The sequence below is a fragment of the Arabidopsis lyrata genome (assembly GCF_000004255.2).
Source record: "Arabidopsis lyrata subsp. lyrata unplaced genomic scaffold ARALYscaffold_2, whole genome shotgun sequence".
NCBI lineage: Eukaryota > Viridiplantae > Streptophyta > Magnoliopsida > Brassicales > Brassicaceae > Arabidopsis > Arabidopsis lyrata.
This window is the reverse complement of record NW_003302554.1, coordinates 7,799,290-7,825,374: the sequence shown is the minus strand read 5'-3', so window position 1 is coordinate 7,825,374 and position 26,085 is coordinate 7,799,290. Positions and strand designations below refer to the sequence as shown.

Sequence of the window (26,085 nt, the reverse complement as noted above, 5' to 3'; positions counted from 1 at the left end):
CTTTTATTACATGCACTTGACTTTGTTTTCTTATGTTACTAATGGCATATGTTTTCTCTTGGTAAAAATATATCTGAGAATGCAAACACAAATAAACAAACTTAAAACATCTTAACTGGAAAAAAATTGAATTAATTATTTTATGGCATGTACTTTAGGTTTCAAGTTAAATGATTTTTAGGATTTTAAGATTTTGGTTATGATTTTCGAATTTTGTAAAAAAAAAATAAAGGAAAAAGAAAGAAAAAAAATATAACCAAATATCTAAAAAAGACACAAATATTTAATTATAATATTAATAATTATATAAATAATAACAAAGTTATAATTTTAAAGAGTTTAGGGTATAGGGTTTTGGATTATATTTGTTTGAAATAGTAATAATATTAATTATAACAAATAATAACATAAATAAAATTCATTTTTAAAAATAGTTTAGGGTTTAGGGTTTAGTTTTAGGGTATAGGGTTTAGGGTTGGAAGTTCAATCTTGAAACATATTTCACTTTTTATAAATTAACAAAATAAAATGCAATGAAATTATTTTAAAGTAATAATACTTGAGTAAAAAAATCTAAACCCCAAAGTTTAAACCCTAAACCCTAAACTATGCCCTAGTGTTTATGAACATATAAGTTAGATAGTTGGAATACTAACTTATATTAATTGTTCTTAATTTTAAAATTTTATACTTATAAGAAAAAATATTCTAAAAATTGAAATACTTATATTAAATTTTTAAAGAAATAATTTATATTTTTTTCATTAATAAACTATTTTATATGATAATTTTCTGATTTTTTCATTAATAGCCAATGGGAAGTAACCTCCCAGATTGTGGGACTAATCCTACACCGTTAGATAGCGCCGACTGTTGGGGTCGGATTCCATCCTTTGGCGCCGAGCCAGACTTAGAACACTTCGGGAGTCTTTCAGTGATCACCTCGGGGCATCGCATCATTCACCTCGGGATATCCATCTAATCGATTTAGTATACCCGAGCCCATCGCCTCGAGGATACTTTAACAAGACGTTTCAAGCACCCGAGCCCATCGCCTCGGGGATACCTTTAACAAGTAGTTTCAAGCACCCGAGCCCATCGCCTCGGGGATACTTGAACAAGACGTCTCAAGCACCCGAGACCCATCGCCTCGGGGATACTTGAACAAGACGTCTCAAGCACCCGAGACCAATTGCCTCGGGGATACTTGAACAAGACGTCTCAAGCACCCGAGCCCAATTGCCTCGGGAGTTTCTGAGCCCACCACCTCGGGGGCACCCGAACAAGCCATCCTAGAGTGCCCGAGCCAGTCCTTCCTGTGTACCCGAGCCGATTGCACAAGTTTCTCCGAGGTGAAGTCTTCATCATCGCCCGAGGTAAAGACTTGGTAAATATTCGCTTTCAAAGTACCATTTCCAAGCAAGGTATCATTTCTGAACAAAAAGGATCATTTCCTATATACACGGAAATGATAAGAGAGAATCTAGAAGGATCGACTCAAATCAGGAAATCTCCCAAAGACTCCGAAAAATAAGGAAACTATCCTAATCCGCGATATTCTGAGCCGACTTCAAGATAAATGGAAATCTTCCGAGAATATCGCTGGGGAGGCGGTTTATCACCTATATATAAAGAGACTCAAGGCTCAAGCAAAGGGGAGGCAATATCGCTCTAGAATTTACACTACGCAAAGCTCTCACAGCACAAACATCTTTTTCCTTTTACGATCAAACTCTTGTACGATCAAAGTCATCTTTTTCTTAATAATATCAAGAACACCATCTTTGGTTACAATCGTTCTGTTGTTCTTTGAGAATTCACGATTATCGTATCCCTAAAATAAAACCCTAGACAAATCTTGATTGTGTTAGTTTCGACTTCCACAGTTTGGCGCCGTCTGTGGGGATACTTTAGAATTCTCTTACCCTAAGACGCAGAACTCGATTACCGAATAGGACGATGAACGAAGACGGTCGTCAGACACCACCAGCTGGAGGAGGGATCCCGAACCCTCCGAACCCTCAGAATCCTCAAGCCGATCCGACGATCATAGCGACTCTAGCCGAACTGAAAGACCTGATGGTTAAATTCCAGAAGAAAGCTGACGACCAAGAGAAAGCTAACAAAACTTTGGCGCAGCGAGTCGACGAAATCGCAACACGTGGGCAACCAAAAACAACGCGTTTCCAGACTCGGCCGCCACGAGCTCGGAGGGATTTACCTGGCATCAACCCAACAAGACTCACGTTCGCGACACCAACCGGCAACAGCAGAGTCGCAACCCGAGCCGACCCTGCCAGATGCGAGAACCAAGATGATCCCACCGAGCCAGACGCAGTGGATTTAACGGACAAGCCAGACGATCTGCAAGATGAGCGTACCCGAGCCGGAGCTAACTCCGCCGAGCGAACAGATCTCACTGACGACGAAGAAACTGAGGAAAACATAAGGTGGGCCGAAGAGTCTGAAAGAGAAGACGAGCTAAGCAAGATCCGAGCCTCCCTAGCCAAGGCGGAAGCTGATATGAAGCTCGTCAAAACCCAGATACATAGCGTTTCATCCTCCGCACCGAACATCGACCGAATTTTGGAAGAATCTCGGAATACGCCTTTCACCAAAAGAATTTCCGAAACGACGATGTCCAATCTGGGAAAGTTCAAAATCGACTCTTACAACGGATCAACCGATCCAAAGTGCCACATTAAATCGTTCGTGATATCTGTGGCCCGAGCCAGGTTCAAACCCGGGGAAAAGGACGCAGGTCTGTGCATATTGTTCGTGGAACACCTCAAAGGACCCGCATTAGAGTGGTTTTCAAGATTGGAACGAAACTCGATTGACAGTTTTGACGAGCTGGCGACACTGTTCCTCAAGCAATACTCCGTGCTCATCGACCCCGGAACCTCCGACGCGGATCTGTGGTCCATGTCTCAACAGCCCACCGAGCCGTTAAGAGATTTCCTCAAAACCTTCAAATCGACGCTAGCCAAGGTAGAAGGAATTACAGATGTAGCCGCTCTTTCGGCTTTAAAGAAAGCCCTCTGGTATAAGTCAGAGTTCAGGAAAGAGTTGAATCTGTCTAAACCGACAACAATTCGCGACGCGCTGCACCGAGCCTCGGATTTCGTCGCCCACGAAGAAGAGATGGCGCTACTAGCGAAGAGGCACGAGCCAACGAAACAGGCGCCCCGAGCCGAGAAAGCCGAAAAAGCCCAAGCGACGCCTCCGGTCCAGAAAAAAACACGCGAGAGCGGTACGTGTACGCATCACGAGGGGCGTAATTTCTCAGGATACCATAGCTACCAGATTGATACGCCCCGAGGCCGCGGCCGCGGCAGAGGCCGAGGTCGTGGGCGAGGAAGAGAGTCCTTCACTTGGACAAGGGATCAGCCACAGAGCAATGATCAAGAATACTGCGAACACCACAAAATTTTTTGCCATCATACCTCGAGATGCCGAAGCCTCGGAGCCAAGTTAGCAACCAAATTCCTAGCTGGAGAGCTCGGGACGAATGTTACTCTTAAGGACCTCGAGCCAGAACCAGAGCCCGAGCAGACCAACCCGGGAAGAGATCCCGAACCAAGGAACCAGGAGTCTCAGAAAAGAACCCGGGGGTCGGAAGACGAAGACCGAGATGGTACGCGGCAGAAGGTTCTTACCATAATGGGTGGATCGCCATACTGTCCTGACACCGTAGCGGCAATTAAAGCTTATCAACGCCGAGCCGAGACGCCTAGCAACTGGACAAGACGCTTCGATCGACCTAACGACGTGATCACATTCGAAGAAAGCGAGACGAACGGGCTCGACATGCCTCATAACGATCCGATCGTCGTCACTTTAGCGATAGGAGACCATGATATTTACCGAGTATTAATTGACACCGGTAGCACCATCGACGTAATCTTTCGCGAAACGCTCCGACAAATGAACATCGACATGTCACAGGTGATTTTGACCCCGAGGCCTGTCCTCGGATTTTCAGGGGAAACTTTGATGACGCTTGGAACCATCCAACTACTGGTCCGAGCCGGCGGGGTAACAAAGATAGTCAACTTCTTAGTCACCGATCGACCTACCATCTACAACGTCATAATGGGAACTCCGTGGTTAAACCTAATGCGAGCTGTCGCATCAACATATCATCTGTGTGTCAAATTCCTGACCCCCAATGGCATGAAAACGATCTGGGGCAGTCAGAAAAATTCTCGGATGTGTTTCATGGCAGCACACAAACTCCGAAACCCTGTCACTGAAGCGAAGGCTGAAACGGATCACAAGAAATCAAAACTTGGCCGGAGTGAAGAGAAGGCTATATCTAAACAGTTATAGCAATTACAGATCGAGGAGGCGCGCGAGGAGAAGAAGCCTACCTCGGCGACGAACGGCCTGAACGATGCGTGGAAATTGGCAGCAACTTAACCGAAGAAATCAAGACCGAGCTCATCTCATTCCTCAAAGAGAACATCGACACCTTCGCCTGGTCGGCTGAAGATCTACCTGGGGTAAGCATCGACGTAATCTGCCACGAGCTGAATGTTGACCCATCCTTCAAGCCCATCAAGCAGAAGCGAAGAAAATTGGGTCGGGATCGCGCAGATGCAGTGAACGCCGAAGTAGAAAAGCTCCTGAAGATCGGCTCAATCTCCGAAGCAAGATATCCGGACTGGTTAGCAAATCCTGTCGTGGTTAAAAAGAAAAACGGCAAGTGGAGAGTCTGCGTCGATTTCACCGATCTGAACAAAGCTTGCCCTAAAGACAGTTTTCCGCTCCCACATATCGATCGTTTAGTAGAAGCAACCGCGGGAAATAAGTTGCTATCATTCATGGATGCTTTCGCAGGATACAATCAGATTCTCATGCACCCCGACGATCGTGAGAAGACAGCATTCATCACAGACCGAGGTATCTACTGTTACAAGGTCATGCCCTTCGGACTCAAGAACGCTGGCGCAACATATCAACGGCTCGTCAACAGGATGTTCTCCGAGCAGCTCGGGAAAACGATGGAAGTTTACATTGACGACATGCTAGTCAAATCCCTTGAAGAAAACGATCACATAGCCCATCTACGCGACTGTTTTCGCCAGCTCAACAAGCACAACATGAAGCTCAACTCGGCAAAATGTCGTTTCGCGGTAAAGTCGGGTGAGTTCTTCGGATATCTCGTAACTCACCGAGGCATCGAGGTAAACCCAAAGCAAATCGATGCTCTACTGAACATGCCCTCACCACAGAACAAGCGCGAAGTCCAACGTCTCACCGGGAGAGTCGCAGCCTTGAATCGATTCATCTCGCGGTCCACTGACAAATGCCTTGCTTTCTACGATACTCTGCGCGGGAACAAGAAATTCGAATGGACCGATCGCTGCGAAGAAGCTTTCCAGGAACTGAAGAAGTATTTGGCTAATCCACCAGTGTTAGCGAAACCAGTCCCGGGCGAGCCATTATTCCTGTACATCGCAGTCTTTGATACGGCTATAAGTGGAGTCATAGTCAGGGAAGACAGAGGGGAGCAGAAGCCGATATTTTATGTCTCGCAAACTCTCACCGACGCGGAAACACGCTACCCGCAAACTGAAAAGCTCGCTCTCGCCGTAGTAATGTCAGCTCGGAAGCTACGGCCATATTTCCAATCTCACTCAATTGTCGTCATGGCGCCCGTATCACTCCGAACCATCCTGCACAGTCTGAGCCAATCGGGACGCTTGGCCAAGTGGGCAGTAGAACTCAGCGAGTATGACATCGAATACAGAAACAAAACATGCGCGAAATCTCAAGTCCTGGCCGATTTCATCATCGAGCTGCCAACAGAGAACGTCCGAGAAGAGTCACCCAACGCTGTTTGGATCCTCCACGTCGACGGCTCATCCTCAAAACAAGGTTCTGGCGTCGGAATCCGCCTCGCATCACCAGAGGGTGAAATCCTTGAACAATCCTTTCGGCTAAATTTCGACGCGACTAACAACGTGGCTGAGTACGAAGCGCTGATAGCAGGACTTAAGCTGGCTCGGGGACTTAAGATCAACAAGCTGCGAGCCTTTTGCGACTCCCAGCTCGTGGCTAATCAATTCAATGGAGAATACGCGGCTCGCGACGAACGAATGGAAGCGTATCTTGCTCTCACGCAAGACTTGGCGAAACAGTTCGGAGAGTTTGAGTTAACCAGAATCCCACGAGGTGAGAACACATCGGCCGATGCCTTAGCGGCTCTAGCTTCAACCTCCGACCCAAATCTGAAGAGGATCATACCGGTTGAGTTCATCGAAAAGCCGAGCATTGAAGATAATAGCAAGGATCAAGTTCTAACAGCTCGGGAGACAGAAGAACCAGAAGAAATGGACATCGAACAGCTAGACCAGCAAACTACGGACACAACCGAGCCCGAATACGGAAGCGACGCCAAATGGATCGGAGCCATCCGAAGCTACATCGCCGATGGAGAAGTTCCTACTGAAAAGTGGGCAGCTCGGAAGCTTAAGGCCAAAGCGGCTCGGTATACTCTGATCGACGGAGAGCTCTTTAAATGGTGATAAACCGCCCATATTTTTGGCCGACGATGGTCAAAGACTGCGAGAAGTTTTCTCAACGATGTGATAAATGCCAGAGGCACGCACCAACCATTCATCAACCCGCCGAGCTCCTCTCTTCCATCACTTCGCCTTATCCATTCATGCGATGGTCCATGGACATCATCGGACCTCTACACAACTCCAAGCAGAAGAAACTTATCCTCGTACTGACAGACTACTTCTCCAAATGGATCGAGGCGGACTCCTACGCCAGCATCAAAGACGCGCAGGTCGAGAACTTCGTCTGGAAGAACATCATATGCCGCCATGGGATACCTTACGAGATCGTCACAGACAACGGATCGCAGTTTATTTCGGCTCGGTTCGAAGGATTCTGCGAGAAATGGGGAATTCGCCTCAGCAAGTCTACGCCTCGGTACCCTCAGGGAAATGGACAGGCCGAGGCGGCAAACAAGACGATTCTCGACGGAATAAAAAAGCGCCTCGACGCGAAGAAAGGCCGCTGGGCCGACGAATTGGAAGGAGTATTATGGTCGCACAGAACCACGCCGCGGCGGGCCACGGGAGAAACACCTTTCGCCCTTGTCTACGACACGGAGTGTGTGATTCCCACCGAAGCCGAGATCCCGGGACTGAGAAGACGTTTTCTCCCCGAGCAGGAAAATTCCAACACTCAGATGATGCTGGACGAGCTGGACTTAATTGACGAGAGAAGAGATTCAGCTTTGATCCGTATGCAGAACTATCAGAATGCAACGGCTCGGTACTACAATTCTCACGTGAAGCGTCGCCGCTTCCACGAAGGAGAGCTCGTACTGCGCAAAGTTTTCTAGAATACCGCCGAGCAGAACGCAGGTAAGCTCGGTACGAATTGGGAGGGACCTTACACGATCGCAAAGGTAATCTGTCCCGGCGTCTACGAACTCATCAACATGAACGGCAAAGCGGTACCTAGATCCTGGAACGCAATGCATCTAAGGAAATATTACCGCTAAAAACCTAAGGTACGCATGTACTTGAACTACGGGGTGGCTTGATCCCTGAAAATGGTACGTAGGCAGCTCGTCCTCGGACGAGTTCAGCTACCCCCCCTAATTAAAAAAGGGGGGGAGTGGGTCCGTATACATATATACTCCCACTAAATTTCTCAAATTCTCTAAGTTTTTACCCTTCGGATTATCAATCTTATCTACCTCGGATATTTTAACGGTCATCTTATCGACCTATAAAGCTAAAAGTTCGTTCGGACGATGGCCACGTCCTCGGATAGAAAAAGCTCTTTTCACCGCCTCGGTTACAGCGCGCTATATAAACAGTCGAGACGATTCGGTCGGAGATATCTTGCCATAAAGAAATTGTCTTCAGAAAACCCAGTTGACTTCGACACTGGTACCCCAGTTCGCTTCTAAGCACTGGCTTCGACTATATCAGCTCGGGTCGCAACCGATAAAGATTAGTCCTACTTAACCAAAACCCAGTTATCCTAACACTGGTGCACGATTCATTTCACTCTCGGCTCGAAAGTTAAGACGTTTGGATTTAACTTCTCAACGAGCAAATCTTAAACCCGGTTAACATAACATCGGTGCATGATTCTTTTCGCTCTCGGCTCGAAAGATAAATCCAGCTATTTGACATTAGTTTTGGATTCAGTTCGGAAAATTTTTTAAGAAAAATACTTGACGTAATATTCAAGGGATAAAGCCGTCCAGGCACGTCTTACAAAAAAGAAAATAAAAAGACATCTCGGGATCAGATCGAATCTTGGTTAACCGGCGAAACTTGAGCTACCTCGGTACCTCGGTTCGAACCCGACTGGTCGGCAACGCCTATCGCAGCCGCGACACCCTCGATCGAACGATTCCCAAAGCTATCGTCGACAGAGTCCGGGGAAACCGGAGGAAGCTTCAAGTCCTCTCGCAGCTCGGTCCCGAGACGGACGTACTCATCCTCGGCGTCTCCATATTCAGTCGTCCATTGAAGGACCTCGGCCTTCTCATCCTCTACCTTTTTCCCGTCCTCCAGCTCGGCTATCAGCTCGGCATTGGCCCGCGCTTGCACCAAGTACATATAGCGCGTAGACACCTTCCCGTACTGGTCCATCTTCGCCTCGATAGCCTTGACCTTCTCGGCAAACTCCCTTTTGGCTGCCCTCCGCTCTCTGATAATCTCCTTCTCCCGGAGAGCCTTCTCTTCGGTAAATAACCGATGAAGGCGTGCAATCTCGGCCTCGAGCTTTCTCTGAGTTCGCAGGCTATCCTCCGAAGCCTTCAACCGCTCCACCTTCTCGGCCTTGGCCGATGCCTCGGCCTCCTGTTTAGCCGCAATCGCCTCAGAAATCCTAGCCTCTACTTCGGCTCGGGAGATCTCCGACTTTTCACGAGCAAGCTCGGATTTCCGAGCTCCAGAATCGTAGGCTCGAACCATGGAATTCATCAATTTGAAGGCCTGCAATGGAACGAGAATCGTTAGCAAACACGTATGGAAACGACAGAAAAACACGCAAGGAATGAATCTATACCTTCAGAAATCCAGCAGCGGTTTCACGGTAGTTTTGTGCCTCCAGCAAGGCCTCGAGAGCGGAAAGCTGTGGACCCGAACAAGAAGCGATAAGATTAGCCGAATCTATCTTATCCTTGTAGATGGGAACCTCACTACGGCTCCTCTTCTCCTTTCTGCGTCCTCCCGAGCTATCACCTCGGGGCCTCTTCCCTTTCGCCTTAGCCTTCGCCTCGGCACCCAGAGCTACAATCGCCACAGCCCCTACTGCGTCGGGAACTTCCACATCCGGCCGAACATCACCAGAGGCCTCGGGTCTGGACAAATCTGCAGCGACCCGAACCTCTTCAGTCGCCTCGGCACCATCGGCAACCTCCGGATCAATGTTAACCTCAGGCGGAGTTGACGGTCCGAAAGTCGCCTCTAAAACCCTTTTTTCCTCGGCCGCCTTTCTTTCGGCAGCTTTCTTCGCCCTCAAAGATTGCGCAGCCCCTTGCATTTCAATGAGGTGATCTAGACGGTGGTCGGATGATTCTGAAGAAGACTGGCAGGGAGCTCCGTGCAACAAACGCAAGGCTCTCTCAATTCTTTCCTGGGAGAAGTGTTTCGTCCAATCGCACTTCCGAGCTATTAGTTCGTCGTGCAGGTCTAGAAAGCCTTCGGGAACGTCTTCGAGAAATGACGGGTTCCGATCTGCATAGACAAGAAAACACTCAGTGAAAAGTTTAAAGCAAAACAAAACGGCAAATACGGCTTCGGGCGTAGTACCAATTTTTCTCCATTTTCCAACAACTCTCCCTAAGTAGTCCTCGTGGACACTATACTCATTCAAGGCTACGAAGAAGAAATGGTCGGTGTATTTCTCATCCTTGCTCGGAAAACCACCGATAACCCTCCTATTTGGCCTCGGGGATATGTAAAATCTCTCAACAGGGCCTGGTATGCGCTGGATCTCTAGGAGATTCCTTAAGTGGCTAAGGTCGACAAGGTTAACCGTCTCAATACTCCGGACTAGAATCCCTATAAGATGGCGCAAGCCTCGGGTTGTAATCTGAGACAAAGCGATCTTGTACGACCATAGGAACGCTAAAATCGGCCTCGGGATCGGAAGCCAAAGGTAGCAATGGTAGAAGAACCCCTCGTAAAGGGTGAAAAACCCCTCGGGCGGATCATCTGCTTGCTCGTTCGGAGTTGGAAGTCTTAGCTCAATTCCCTCGCTAAAACCGAACCGGGCCTTGAGATCCCGAAGGGAGTCCTCCGTGCATAAGGTGGAACCCGGGGGATCGGGTTTCCTAGCTTTCTTGGCTCGTTTTCTCTTCTGTTGACCCTTGGCTGCTTGGACTTTAGCTTGGAGCAACCTAGCCGCCTCGTCAGAATCGTAGTAAACCTCCTCGGCCTTAATAAGTAGAGGCGCCTCGGGGGCATTTCTCCAGCACGAGACTCCAGCTTCACCAGTCGCCGGTGGATGGATCCTCCTTCTACTCAAAATCGCCTCGGGGTCATCAGGCAAATCCTGATCCCGAGCCACATTCGCAATCGTGTCTTCCCGAGCAACAAAACGGCTCGGGTCTTCCTCCCATGAGGCCGACTCTACGTCACTTCCACGGTACAACTCGATCTGACGGTCCGTGGTATCCGCCTCGGGGTCGCTCGAAGAACTCCAGACCATCTTTCTTTTGTAGACAGGGAGATGAGTGTCGCCTCGGGGCGAATCACTGGAGTCAGATAGAGACATTTTCTGGCTCAGGAGATTGAAGAAGTTGATCGGAGGAACAAAGCTCGACAGATCGGAGAAATCGACCTAGATCTAATGACGGTGGCGCTACGACGGAAGTATAACGGAAAAAGTAGAGAATATGCAAGAACTCAAGATCAGAGAAAGAAGAGAACGAACCTTGAAAATTTTCCTTTGCAGTTGCAAAATGAGAGAATGAGTCGGAGACTTAACATTTATAGGGACTTAAGGCGCGTCGGGTACGAACAAGCCAAATAAAAAACATCGCGTCCGTGTCTAAGGCGCGTCGGGCACGCACGAATCTCGGGAATCAGCGAAAGGACCTTTCCACTTCTCGAAAAGGAATCCCAACCGTCACACGCCAAGAGAAGATGAAACGACAGAGGAATTCAAATCGCCAAAAACTTTAAAGGGACCGAACTGTTCAAAGTAAACGGCTCGGCCTAATTGTCATAAAGCTCGTCACGCTTGATTCTCCAAACTAACGAGCTGGGGGGCTAACTGTTGGGGTCGGATTCCATCCTTTGGCGCCGAGCCAGACTTAGAACACTTTGGGAGTCTTTTAGTGATCACCTCGGGGCATCGCATCATTCACCTCGGGATATCCATCTAATCGATTTAGTATACCCGAGCCCATCGCCTCGAGGATACTTTAACAAGACGTTTCAAGCACCCGAGCCCATCGCCTCGGGGATACCTTTAACAAGTAGTTTCAAGCACCCGAGCCCATCGCCTCGGGGATACTTGAACAAGACGTCTCAAGCACCCGAGACCCATCGCCTCGGGGATACTTGAACAAGACGTCTCAAGCACCCGAGACCAATTGCCTCGGGGATACTTGAACAAGACGTCTCAAGCACCCGAGCCCAATTGCCTCGGGAGTTTCTGAGCCCACCGCCTCGGGGGCACCCGAACAAGCCATCCTAGAGTGCCCGAGCCAGTCCTTCCTGTGTACCCGAGCCGATTGCACAAGTTTCTCCGAGGTGAAGTCTTCATCATCGCCCGAGGTAAAGACTTGGTAAATATTCGCTTTCAAAGTACCATTTCCAAGCAAGGTATCATTTCCGAACAAAAAGGATCATTTCCGATATACCCGGAAATGATTAGAGAGAATCTAGAAGGATCGACTCAAATCAGGAAATCTCCCAAAGACTCCGAAAAATAAGGAAACTATCCTAATCCGCGATATTCTGAGCCGACTTCAAGATAAATGGAAATCTTCCGAGAATATCGCTGGGGAGGCGGTTTATCACCTATATATAAAGAGACTCAAGGCTCAAGCAAAGGGGAGGCAATATCGCTCTAGAATTTACACTACGCAAAGCTCTCACAGCACAAACATCTTTTTCCTTTTACGATCAAACTCTTGTACGATCAAAGTCATCTTTTTCTTAATAATATCAAGAACACCATCTTTGGTTACAATCGTTCTGTTGTTCTTTGAGAATTCACGATTATCGTATCCCTAAAATAAAACCCTAGACAAATCTTGATTGTGTTAGTTTTGACTTCCACACCGACTTTGATCTCAGCCGTCCATTCTTATTGTTAATGTGATTAATGTACACCATTGATCTGTCTTGATAACTTTGATCTGAGCCGTTCTTTTTCTTAGCCAATGAGCATTAACCTCCACCATTGATGAATTAAATCCAACGGTTAAGATTTTCTCCTTCTTTTCTTTTTTTTTTGGTTAAAACTTCTTTTCCTTTTGCCTCTTCTCTTCGTATGAGAAAATCAAAGGTCCCAAAATCAAACTCTGCGAATCTTGAGCAAGCGTATCGCTCCCTCATCTCCGCTTCCAGAGGTTTATCTCGCACTCTTAGCCCTTTTCTTCCTGAATCTCAGCCTCCGCCACCGCAATTAGAATCCCAATCCCCTTCTACGGTGGTTAGCTCGTTCCTAGCTCCGGTGACGCCATCGCCTCCATCTCAGGAGGAAATTCAAACCAGAAGAAGGAACAGAGAAGAGATTCGAAGAGTGCATGACTGCTATAAGCGTCTCAAATCTTCTATTGGTCAGAGAGATGGTGGTGGGTGCTCTGCGAATCTTGAGCAATTAGAATCCCAATCCCAAGATGAAGGTACTTATAATAAGAAGAAGACGAAGCAGGATGAAGCTTCCCTCAAGGTTCCGTCAGATTTGCAGTCAGATTTTGAATTGAAATCGATCGAATTGAATTCGTATGTTATAGAATTAGGGTTTTTTTATGCTATTCGTTTGTTAAAGTGAATGTCATGTCCGTCATTCGATTAGCATGTTAACTTGTAGATAAGTATATGGTCACTTAATGACTCGGCTTCCATTGGCTGTTATTGTAGTCTGAAGAGGACTTGGAACTAAAGCAGAACCTTGAGCTCTATGTCGAGAGGGTTCAGGATCCCAATCCCGAGTTGCAGAAGGCTGCTCTTGAAAGCATGAGGTAATTCCTGAATCTCTTTAACCCAAATTTAACTTGATCAGCTTGGAGTTTTTGGATTGTTGCCATTGAAGCTTGTACAACTTATCACGTTTTTTTGTGTGTTTTGTCTTGTTGTTCCCACTTGCTATTTGGAGTTTCTTGTTCTCTGGTAGTGGTGAAGATGGACTCAGAGAGGGAGTTTCTAGTTACGTTTCTATGCACTATTGTGTTGGAACTCTTTTATTTTCCTGAGCTATCTCTTTGGGGATTGTTGTTGTGTGGTTTGTTGCTTTATATTGCTGTTAGAGAGTTGGACTCTGTGTATTCAGATTATCAAGAGATTGGGATGGAATCGCCCGAGTCGTTTTCCACCATGTTTATGAAGCCTATCCACCAGCCGATGTGCAAGATATTGCACCTACACAAGTGACTCTTCTTCTGATTGAGCTATCTAGTGCCAGAGGAGGAAGATGAAGATAGGAGACAAGGGCAGATGAATAGGCATTCTATGTAGAGGAGATGTATTGGTCTTGTATTTTTAATTGATGTAGTATTTTTATAAAAGTTTTTGTATATTATTTCATGTAATAATGATAATAAAATATTGTATTTTTTATTTTTGATATGTAATTTTAATCCAAAAATCACAGTAAAGATGATTTAAATACAATTAAAATAATTAACAAAAATATAAATATTATAAAAAATATAAATTATTGAAATAATTAATCAAATAAATATTGTAGAAAAATCAAATCATGAAAATAGGTACAACCCAATCTTAACAATTATTACACGTTATTATAAATATTAATAATAGTAGTGTCATAATCGCTATCGTAGTTCAATTAACTATAGCACAACGAAAAACCGCTATCAAAAGTGTCCGACTTTCTATAACGGGCGATGTTAGAGCGCTTAAGGAAACGCTATGGTAGATGAATAATTGCGTTTTTCGGCCGCTATTAATACCCACATTTCCTGTAGTGACCGCTTCCATCCCATAAACTAATGAGAATGGAGTTTCACCCGTTGCTCGTCTTGGGGTTGTTCGATAAGCCCACAACACAGGTTGCAGCTCGTCATACCATCCACCTTTTCGAGCACTCAGGCGTTTTTTAAGATTGCTGAGAATGGTTTTATTGGAGGCTTCCGCTTGTCCATTCCCTTGAGGATACCTCGGCGTTGAGTAGCTAAGTTTTATTCCCCAAGCGGCACAAAAATCTTCAAAATCATTTGAAATGAATTGAGGACCATTGTCCGTTACTATTTCGTAAGGAGTTCCATAGCGACAAATAATGTGTTTCCACAAGAATGTCTTTACTACGGAATCTTGTATGCTTATATAAGCTTCAGCTTCAATCTATTTGGAAAAATAGTCTGTTAGAACTAATAAGTATTGGACGTCTCGTGTTGAACGATGCATCGGACCGATTATATCGATTGACCACCTCATGAAAGGGTATGGAGCGGATATATGTGATAGCATTTCAGATGGCTGGTGAATAAGAGGAGCGTGCATCTGACACTTTTTACACCGTTTGTCGTAATCAATGCAGTCTGAAATCATAGTTGGCCAGAAATATCCTAACCGTTTGATTTTGAAAGCCATTGCTCGTCCTGAAGAATGACTACCACAAAGCCCTTCGTGGACCTCGCTTGTCACTATTTCAACTTCGGGTCCGAAAATACATAAAAGATAAGGATCACTGACGCCTCGCTTGTACAATGACTCTTTAATTATACAATACTTAGCGCTGATGATTTTTAATTTGCGAGCTTGCCATTTGTTAGATGGTAGTTCTCCATTACGAATGAAATTTTTGATGGGTACCCTCCAGTCAGCCCCCCAATCATTAGCGGAAGTATTATCCTTGAGTATAAACTTCCTTGGTTCGGGTTCGGAAGGAATATCAGGATCTTCGATTGTCTCCTGAACCTCTAGATCACCTGGAAGTGATTGTTCGGTTCGAGATGGTTCTTTAATGGGAAACTCTTGATCCTTTAACTTTCTTTTTGACTTTCTTTTAGGAAGTTCCAATGGTGGAGTAAGTTCGTCATCTTGAGACTTTATCCGTGATCTGGTGATGACAAGTGAACTATTTCTGGAACTTTGTTTTGGAGTTTCAATGTATTCGGCCTCCGAAATGTTATCATTTTCTGTTTCTTCAACCGAAATACTTCGCGAAGAAATACATTCAACTAGGATAACTCGTTTGAGTTCAGGATCTGAGGTAGAAGCTAGGGCAGCTAAAGCGTCTGCCGAAGTGTTTTCTCCTCTAGGTATTCGAACTAATTCAAATTCTTTGAATTTTCCGGCTAATTTTTTGACAGCCGAAAGATAAGCTTCCATTCGAGGAGCCTTAGCTTCGTAATCTCCAGCGAACTGGTTTACAACTAGCTGAGAATCGCAATAAGCTATTATTTTTTCTGCTCCAATCGCAAGAGCAAGCCGAAGTCCTGCTAAAAGAGCTTCGCATACTGCTTCATTGTTCGAAGCTGGAAATATTAACCGAAATGATTGCTCAATTATTTCCTTTGTCGGATTTTCGAGCCTAATGCCGATTCCGGATCCTTGTTTAGAAGAAGATCCATCTACATGTAATTTCTATGTAGAGTCCGATTCAACAAAGATTCCATCATCTAATGGCAGTTCGGTTAGAAAATCAGCTAGAACTTGTGCTTTTGCGCTAGTTCGACTTTTGTATTCTATATCATACTCACTGAGTTCGATTGCCCATTTTGCTAACCTACCAGACTGACTTGGCCCGTGAAGAATTGAGCGAAGCGGATGGGAAGTTAGTACTTCTATAGGATGAGATTGGAAATAAGGTCTGAGTTTTTTAGCAGATATGACCACTGCTAAAGCTAATTTCTCCATCATGGTATATCTCGTTTCTGGACTACTAAGAGATTTACTTATGTAGAAAATTGGCTTTTGCTCACCTCGGTCCTCTCGAACTAAAACCCCACTTACGGAATGGTAAGAAACTGAAATGTAGAGATAAAGTTTCTCATCTAATTCAGGTTTTGAGAGAATCGGCGGTGTTGTCAGATAAGTTTTGAGTTGACCAAATGCTGCTTCGCATTGATCGTCCCACCGAAATTTTTTGTTCCCTTTCAAAATTTGATAAAAGGGGAGACATTTATCGGTAGACTTCGATATGAAACGATTTAATGCAGCAATTCTGCCTGTCAATCATTGGACCTCCTTTATGTTTCTTGGCGAAGGCATAGTAAGGAAAGCGTTAATCTGATTAGGATTTGCTTCTATTCCTCTTTCCGTGACTATGTACCCCAGGAATTCTCCGGAAGGCACGCCAAAGGAACATTTAGCTGGATTTAATTTCATTCCGAACTCGTTTAAAATTTTGAAACATTGCTCGAGATGTGTGATGTGCTCAGATTTCTTAAGAGATTTCACGAGCATATCATCAATATACACTTCCATCGTTTTGCCCAAATGTTCTGAAAACATTTTGTTAACTAAACGTTGGTATGTTTCACCGTATTTTTTAGACCAAATGGCATAACTTTGTAACACTAGATTCCTCTATCTGTTATGAAGGATGTTTTCTCTTCATCTTCGGGATTCATCATGATCTGATTATATCCAGAGAATGCATCCATAAATGTTAAGAGTTCGTTACCGGCTATTGACTCAACGAGCCGATCGATATGTGGGAGAGGAAAGCTATCTTTTGGGCAAGCTTTGTTAATGTCGGTGAAATCGACACATACTCTCCACTTTCCGTTTTTCTTTTTGACTACCACGGGGTTTGCTAACCAGTCCGGATATTTCACTTCTCTGATGGAACCAATTTTCAAAAGCTTATCAACTTCTTCATTGACCGCTTGAGCTCGGTCTGGACCAAGTTTTCTTCTTTTTGCTTTATTGGTTTAAAACTGGGATCGACGTTTAAATCATGGGTAATAATACTTTTGTCGATTCCAGGCATATCTTTCGCCGACCAGGCAAAAGTATGTTTATTTTCTTTTAGAAATGTTACCAACTGATCTTTGATTTCTGAATCTAAAGTAGTACCGATTTTTACTTTTCGATCTGGAAATTCGGAATCAATTTCAATTTCTGTGGTAACTTCACTCGTACTGAGACCACTTGGGTAACGCGAAGTGATTTCTTTCTTAGAGTTTATCATTAATTGCTATTTAAGCTTTAAACAATGTCCCATGAGGTAGCAAGATCACGACTTTTCCTGATCTCCTCGAATGGTTCCGATTCCTGCAGGAGTCGGAAATTTCACACACTGGTGATAAGTTGAAGGTATAGCCCTCATTTGGTAAATCCACGGAGTTCCGAGAATTATGTTGTAAGCGGCCGGACGGTCAAAAACAATAAATTCTACAATTTTAGGAACCCCTGCGGCGAGCACTGGTAGTTTTATGTTCCTCAAGGACATAGAATTGTCACTCGTGAAAGCTACTAATGGTGCTGGTGGACCGATAATGTCAGCCTTACTGATTCCCATTCTTTGCAAAGTGCTTAGAAATATGAGATCTACCGAGCTTCCAGTATCAATTAGACACCTAGTTACTTCAAAGTTCGCAACATCTAAAGTTATCACAAGAGCATCTTCATGAGGTCCTCTTAATCCTTGAGTGTCCGAATTATCGAAAGAGATAGAAGGTGTTTGTTCATTTGACTGGAAACCCACAGCAGTTTGAATTGCTGCTGATTTCTTGTGCCTTTTGATTGATCTGATCGAATCTCGGCACAATTTGGATCCTCCCATTATAACATCGATCCTTTTCTTAGGAGTGTTCGGAGTTCCGGGACCATTGGGCTTATGTTTCTTTTCAGGAGGATTGGACGCTTCGGAATCTTGTTTTTCTTTATGACAAGATTCCACAAACTCCTCGATATTAAAGTTAGCGAGCTCTCCAGCCGCCCACAGTTCGGTGAGGTGCTTTTTGAGTACGCTGCAATCTTTGGTGGAATGCCCATTTACTCTATGAATATCGCAATAGGCACTCTCATCTCTAACCCAGGTATTAGAAGAATTGTACCTTCCTTTGTTTGGGGCGGGTTTTCTTACGGCATTAGTAGCAGGATTAACTCTGAACCGTTTTTGATCTTTTGGTTCGAATTTTTTAGTTGGATTTCCAACGACCAATTTTGCTGGCCGATGCTTTTTAGCGAGGCTAAGCTTTTCTTCTTCTGCCTCCATCCAATTAGTAGCTATGAATAAAGCATCTTGGATAGTGCTCGGACGATTGACGATGATTTCTTCCCAAAATCGGGATTCATGCCAAAGTCCGTTCCTTAAAGCAGAAAGGGCAGCAGCGTGCAACACCCCAGGAATTTTGGCTATCACTTCTTTGAATTTAGTGATATATTTGCGAAGTGGTTCGTTCTGACCTTGGGTTAAATTCCATAGATCTGCATCATAGGTTGCCTTTTCCATGAACATGGAATACTATTTTAGGAATGCGGAGGACAATTCCTTAAAACTATCAATAGATTCAGGCTCCAACTGAGTGAACCATAATAAAGCCGATCCGGATAGATTCTCAGAGAATAGTTTGCAATATCCGGCATCTTCCTCGTCTGGTTCTAGATCAATTCTGCCAGCAGCGATCTGAAAAGCAGCGAGGTGATTTTTAAGATCACCTTTACCATCGTAAGTTGGTAATTTGACCTTTCGAGAATCTTTGATCCGAAGGTTCAAGATTCTCGAAGTGAAGGGTGTTCGTAGAGTTTCTTCGATTACTCGATCGATCTCAGGTGCCGAACTGGTCGCCTGATGAAACTTCAACTTCATCTCATCAAGCTCTTGACGAACTTTGACGAAATCATCAGAAAGGATGACATCAGGTTCTTCCATAAGGAGTCCTTCGTCAATAGCAGGATTGCCCTGATTTTGGGGATTTTCATCCCCGGTTGGATTGGACCCATCTCCTACGGTTGTCTGATTGCTAGTACTAGCAGGACGGCCTGTAGGAGGAGTTTGAGTGCTCCTGGATCTGTTTTGTGTGGGAGTTTGGAATAGCCTGCGCTGATACGCTGTCGTTTGTGTTGAGGATAAATTATCTAAACGGCTTGAAACAATGTTCTGCGCATTTGACAAATTTGTTTGAGTATTTTGAACACTTGTTAAAGTTTGCTCGATTGAGTTTAACCTTTCACCAAAAGTGGCGTTGGCACTAGCGAGTGTACCCATCTGATTGGTCAGATAGGTGGTTAACTGAGTAAGCGAGGCAATTGCATTGCTCAAAGCTTGCTGATCAGCCATAGTTTCTTGGTTTGAAAAAGAGAGATTTTGAGATTAAAGAGTTTTGCGGTAACTCCCCACAGGCGGCGCCAAAATGTGGATGTAGGATCCACACTCGATTGTCTTTAAGTATTTTTGTGGAGAAAAACTCTAAAATCAACAAATGAAAATAAGGATTTGAAAAGGTAAGTAACCAAGAAACTAAATAAAGCGAAAGAGCTTGGCAAGAATAAAATAGTAAAAAGCCTTGCGAAATTGTAAAAGAAAGAGTATGTTGTATTGCTTGATCGTAAGAGGTAAAAAGTTGTTCCCCTCCTCATACACATGCGTTTGAGATTGTTTTTATAGAGAAAACATGATCAATACGGTCATTTACTGCTCATAATTGCATTAATCCGCATTAATCATGTAGGTTACAATTTGACCGAAACGGCTTGAATTTGAACTATCTTGGGCTTCGCGTGGATCTTCCGAACTCTTTCTTGTTGACTCCGAACTCCTGCGTCTTGACGCTGCCGCGAACCTCGAACAATATTCTCCTCGCTTCGGCCTTCTTTTATGCGAACTGTATGTTGAATAAGAGCGAACTCCGTACTGGTAAAGATCGAGCTCTTTAATAAACTGAATCGAACTTCCGACAGGTCGAGCTCGATTCTCGCAATGAAACATCTAGAAATCCAAGAGGATTATTATGTAATAATGATGTGGACAGATCCAAGTGGATCCTACCGAAGATGTGTGGGATCCGACCCCAACAGCGAGAAGGTTACTGCTGTGCCTATGAAATTTATTTCAAAGGGTGCGGCTTATTCTTTCCCTTCCTGAGATACTTCTCGTCTACCTCAACCATCTGAGAATTCCTTTCTTTCAGATGTCGCCCAACATGCTCCGGTATCTTTTGTGTACCCTCACTGTTGCGGCGGAGGCGGGCTACTCATTGGGACTTTGCGAACTCCTGGAACTTTTCCAAGCTCGCGAATCCCGAACTTCTGGGTATTATGCCCTTTATCCGAACGCGGATCGGAATCTTATTGACGGCCTGCCTTTAAAAGACAACGCCTGGAGGAAGTTTTGGTTCTTCTTCCGCATAAATATTTTTTCTATTCAGAGTTCTTCTGAACTCCTTCGAACTCACTGGTCATCGAATTTGGGTAGAAATTAGGATTTAACTGAATAAACTCCCTTTGTTATTTCAAACTGCGTTTCAACATTTCCTTGTTTTCTCGCAGGTCCTCAGATTCGACCAGTTCCATCCGTCGACTTTCTCAACTTCTACAAGGCCGTCTTGGAGAGGCCAGTTAATTGGAATTCTTTTACTCTGGAAAGAATTCACGGTGCCGGGTTTTCTGTCAGAATGACCCTTACCCACCCCGTCGACCCTCCTCCTGCTGAGATTGATCTCTCGAGTCTGAATGCCCGAGACAGGAGAAAGATCAAAGAGGCAAACAAAAAGGTTAAAGATCAGATTTCCCTAATCGGGAAAAATAAGAAAAACGCAACTTCCACCGGGGACGACAAAGTCTACCGGAAAACTCTCCTTGTTGACGATGGATCTCTTGAAGATTCAAAGTCAATGGCGGTCGCTGTGAACAACGCTCCCTCCCGCATCCCAGCAACAGACAACGTGGTCGCTGCCACCGCTGAGGAAGAAGGCCTTACAGGTGATTCTACTCTCATGAAAAAGAGGAAGGCCGAGGAACTTGAACCCCTGCTCCAGGGGCGTCCCAAAAACACAAAGAAGGGCAGAAACGTATCTTCGAATCTGCCTATTCCTGAATCTGCTGAAACTCAGGATGTAAATCCTAATTCAGGAATCGTTTTAAAGGAGCCGCTGGGTTCGGGGATGTTACCCCCTAGACGTCCCCGAGGCAATACTTCTAGGGTTTGATCGTCTCCGAGCTCGGGACTTGTTGCCAGAGCTTCATCCCAATCAGGTAACCTTTAATTATCATACTGTTACTTGAGATCAGTCGACTTCTCAAGAAGCTCAATCCTCAAATAACTATCTTTATTCTAGATAAAGCAAAGATTGGGAATATGTTTAGGTGCTTCCACACCCGCTTTGGGAAGAAACTCCCGTCCTTTGAGTGGTGGAAGCCTGATATCAAGAAGATGTATGTCAGCCATTCATTCCACTCCTCCCGTATTTGACTATTTACACCCTTCAACAACCGATTTCGAATTTTTTTTTTTTAAAACGCATCTTCTTTCACTAGGCAACTTTGGACGTGAATGGCATCATCAACTATTACGAAGAGGAGCTTGCCAAAGTTTCCAAAACAGCTGCTGAGGAGCTTGCCAAAGTTTCCAAAACAGCTGCTGAGGAGCTCGCGCGCAAAAATGAATCTCTTTCCAAACTCAAAGATCGAGATGTTCGCAAAATATCTCATGATGCTCGGAAAGAGGTTATAGGAGCTGGGCAAAAGTTTCTTCTTGCTGTGCAGGAATTTATTACTGCAGATAAAGCTTGGAACAATCTTAACTCCGAGCGTGATGAGATGAAGAGCAATCTCGATCTGATCAAGGAGATAGAGGACGGAAAGGTCAACTTGGCTGAGGAAAAGGAAACAGTTGGCGCTGAGCTCGCTGAGACTGAAGCTACTGCTCCTCGGACATATTTGAATTTGCAACATTTTGTTTCTGAGTTCGCTGATTCCCCTCCATTGACTGAGCCAAATATTGGTTTGTCTCTGGACGAGATGATGTTAACAGGTTCTCCTCGCGCTCATTTTAATGAGTTCGGAACAAATGTTGACAGAATCTCCTCGGGACGAGCTCAAGGGTTCTCTGGTCGTGATCCTGCCATCTCCTCGATTATGGGAGATGGCCTTGAATCGAAGAGCGAACCTCCTCCAGATGCTAGCTCGCTTAATCCTGAGGTGGTTCCCACAACTCAGAACGCTGACGTCGGGAGTACTCTTGTCCCAAATCAAGCAGGAGATGAAGGCGGTTCGCCTATGATTGAATGATGGTGATTGCAATCACCTTTTATGGGGATTGTCCCTTTTAATTTTAAGACACGAAATTCGCTTTGTTGGCCATGGGGCTGTTTATTTCTTTTTGGAGTTTTCTACCCAAGGGGGCTTTTATTACTGTTATGAATAAGTTACCCAAGGGGGTTTTTAATTAAAATTTCTTTAGGAAGAAATATTTAATTTTGGTGGAAACCATCGATTTTATATGGAAGGTTTGCAAAGTCCTCCTAATTGAAGTGGTTTAGGATTATAGGAGAGATAGGTTGATCAGACCTACTTGCCTTTTTTAAAGAAAAAACATTGGAATTTTTTCTCGGTCTCTCGTTTGCGAGGTTAGAGCTCGGCTTACAAGAATACTTTGTGATACTTCAAATGTGTTTGATTAGGGAAATCTCTAGTGAGAACTGTTTGCTTTCCCTAAGAGATAAAAAGGTGTGATACCATTTATTGATTGTCTTCGAATTCCGAGTTCGAAATTAAGTTCGCCTACTAGGTGTTTAAGTGATACTTGAATAACCTATATTTGGTAGGTCTTGTTTGTGCATGTACACGAAAATCGATAGGTCATAACAGTCAGATCAATAGATTGACGTTTATTTTCTTTTTCAATAAATACTCGAGTAAGTGCCCTTACATATTTTTTTTATATAAGGAGAGTTGGATTTTGGAAAATTTCCAACAGATATATATATATTTTTAAAAGAACTTTGCAGTTCTCATTTTTTAGACCTAAGATGACATCTCCCCAAGGCAAACCTTCTGGACCTAATTCACCACGACTCCCTTCAGGCGAATCTCTTTTCCCGACGGGGGATGGATTCACTCCACAAGGGGTGGCTATTCCTTGTTTTCTTCCTTCCATGTCCAGGGACGAACAGATCGAGTGCCATGAATTCATGGAGCAGGTTTGAACCTAGTACCAATAGTTTCAAGGTTTTACTTAATAGATTCGTAATGTATCTGTTTTTTACAGATCACAGAAAGATACGTTTTTTTCTGCTCCGAAAGGCAACGCCTCGGAATGAAACGCCGTATCCTCGAGGATCGGATTGCTAGAACGGAAAGGAAGATCTGACGTTTGGAGTCGGACGTTCACAACTAGGAGAGGAGGGGATTTGATTTTATCGCCCGCATTCCCGGCTGTCTTCGAGAACACATTGGGTTCCTGAAGAAGCATTGGGATATCTACCAAAGGAGCCTCGAACCTGATGAATGCGAAGACGGTTCGCCATCAGACAAAGTTCCTTCTGCGAACCCCCCCTCCTACTTAGTTTTTTCTTTTAATATTATGTAAAATGCTATTGGGCTAGAGGCTCAGCAATATTAATTACATTCCCCTTTTGCTTTAGATTTGCCGATTTACTCAAATCTTATTTAATGCGTTATATCTAGAGAATATAATTAGTAATTAACTCGATTACATTTTCCATAAAAGTAGTAATTTCAGATTTGGGAAATCGTCAATTAACCCTCTTAAATGTGGTCGAGTATATTTTGAATATAAAGCAGATGTAGATCGTTATTGAATTTAATCAACAATAATTCTACAAAAATGTTTGAGGAAGGTAATTTCTCAGAGAATCCCTCCGACTCGTTTAAAGTGATGAGTGATGATCTTCCGGAAACGTCAGACATCGTTCTTGTAAAAACGGAAGCCAACGGTGTTGGGGTCGGATCCCACACATATTTTGTAGGATCCACTTGGATCTGTCCAAGTCATTGTTACATAATAATCCTCTTGGAATTAAAGATATTTTATTGTGAGAATCGAGTTTAACCAGTCGGGAGCTCGGTTCGATTTATTAAAAGAGTTCGATCTTTACCAGTACGGAGTTCGCTCTTATTTCAACATACAATTCGCATAGAGAAAGGCCGAAGCGGGGAGAATATTGTTCGAGGCTCGCGGCAGCGTCAAGACGTAGGAGTTCGGAGTCAACAAGAAAGAGTTCGGAAGATCCACGCGAAGCCCAAGATTGTTCAAATTCAAGCCGTTTCAGTCAAAATGTAACTTACGTGATTAATGCGGATCAATACGATTATGAGCAGTAAATGACCGCATTCATCATGTTTTTTCTATAAAAACAACCTCAAACGCATGTGTTTGGGGGACGAATCTGATTATTCATTACTTCTAAGAAATACAATACATTTTTCTCTCTTTACTATTTTTCGCAAGGCATTTTGCACTTCATCTTTCGATAAATTTCTTTACTCCTTTTCTTGGTTGTTTTCCATTTCGAATTCTCGTATTCATTTCTTGATTTTACAAGAGTTTTTCTCCACAAAAATACTTAAAGATAATCGAGTGTGAATCCTACATCCACATTTTGGCGCCGCCTGTGGGGAGTTACCGCAAAACTCTTTAATCTCAAAATCCTTCTTTCCAACCAAGAAACTATGGCTGATCAGCAAGCATTGAGCGATGCAATTGCCTTGTTTACTCCGACAACCACCGATCTGACCAATCAGATGGGTACACTTGTTACTGCCAACACCGTTTTTGGTGAAAGGTTAAGCTCAATCGAGCAAACCTTAACGAGTGTTCAAACCACCCAGACAAATTTGTCAAACGCACAGAACGCTGTTTCGACCCGTTTAGATAATTTGTCCTCAGCGCGAACAACTACGCTTTAGCGCAGGTTATTCGCGACTCTCCTTCAGGAGGCCAGCCTGCTAATACTAGTAACCAGGCAGCCGTAGGGGATGCGACCAACCAAACCGGGGAACAAATTCCCCAGGGTCAGGAAAATCTTCCTATTGACGACGGATTCCTTATGGAAGACCTTGATGTCACCCAATCAGACGATTTCATTAAAGTTCGTCAAGAGCTTAAGGAAATGAAGTCGAAATTTCATCAGGCGACCAGTTCGGCGCCTGAGATCGATCGAGTAATCGAAAAAACTCGTCGAACACCCTGTACCTCGAGAATCTCGAACCTTCAGATCAAAGATTCTCGAAAAGTTAAGTTACCAACTTATGACGGTAAAGGAGATCCTAAAAATCACCTCGCTGCTTTTCAGATCGCCGCAGGCAGAATTGATCTAGAACCAGGCGAGGAAGATGCTGGATTTTGCAAACTATTTTCTGAAAATCTTTCCGAACCGGCTCTGTTATGGTTCACCCAGTTAGAACCAGAAACTATTGATAGTTTTAAGGAATTGTCCTCTGCATTCCTAAAACAATATTCCATGTTCATGGAAAAGGCAACTTCTGATGCGGATCTTTGGAATTTAACCCAAGGTCAGAATGAACCACTTCGCAAATATATCGCTAAATTCAAAGAAGTGATAGCCAAAATTCCTGGGGTATAGCACGCTGCTGCCCTTTCTGCTTTAAGGAACGGACTTTGGCATGAATCCCGGTTTCTAGAGGAAATCATCGTCAATCGTCCAAGTACCATCCAAGATGTTTTATTCAGAGCTACTAATTGGATGGAGGCAGAAGAAAAAAAGCTTAGCCTCGCTAAAAAGCATCGGCCAGCTATATTATCCGTTGCGAATCCAACTAAAAAGTTCGAACAAAAAGATCAAAAACGGTTCGGAGTTAATCCTGCTACTAATGCTATAGGAAAACCCTCCCCAAGAAGAGGAAGATACTGAAAGACCCCGATCCGGACTGCCTAAGTTCGGAGAGGTTCTCTCCGACCAAATCATTAAGTGATCCGATCCTTAGTCAAATTTTAGGGCCATTTCCTTAAGACAATCCGATT

The 26,085-nt window shown here is 44.3% G+C and overlaps 2 protein-coding genes across 4 annotated transcripts; one reads left to right on the top strand and one right to left on the bottom strand.

Moving 5' to 3' along the window:
- Positions 1-8,285: 8,285 nt before the first annotated feature.
- Positions 8,286-9,531, bottom strand: LOC110230909 (uncharacterized protein At3g60930, chloroplastic-like). Its single transcript, XM_021035155.1, has 2 exons — positions 9,055-9,531; positions 8,286-8,981 (listed from the first exon to the last, which is right to left on the bottom strand). Exons 1-2 carry the CDS (start codon positions 9,529-9,531, stop codon positions 8,286-8,288), a joined length of 1,173 nt encoding a protein of 390 aa, XP_020890814.1.
- A 2,839-nt stretch (positions 9,532-12,370) lies between these two features.
- LOC9322852 lies at positions 12,371-13,843 on the top strand. 3 transcript variants are annotated; one of them, XR_002333999.1, is made up of 3 exons: positions 12,371-12,950; positions 13,089-13,189; positions 13,324-13,824. XR_002333999.1 is itself a non-coding variant. In XM_002888252.2 (3 exons), the coding sequence occupies exons 1-3, from the start codon at positions 12,496-12,498 to the stop codon at positions 13,640-13,642; spliced, it is 648 nt and encodes a 215-aa protein (XP_002888298.1). In that variant the 5' UTR covers positions 12,383-12,495; the 3' UTR covers positions 13,643-13,843. The 3 variants fall into 3 exon arrangements, 2 of the variants coding, with proteins under 2 accessions (XP_002888298.1, XP_020890959.1); XM_002888252.2 differs by having other exon boundaries at positions 12,383-12,897; positions 13,498-13,843; XM_021035300.1 differs by having other exon boundaries at positions 12,386-12,897; positions 13,324-13,834.
- Positions 13,844-26,085: the final 12,242 nt, after the last annotated feature.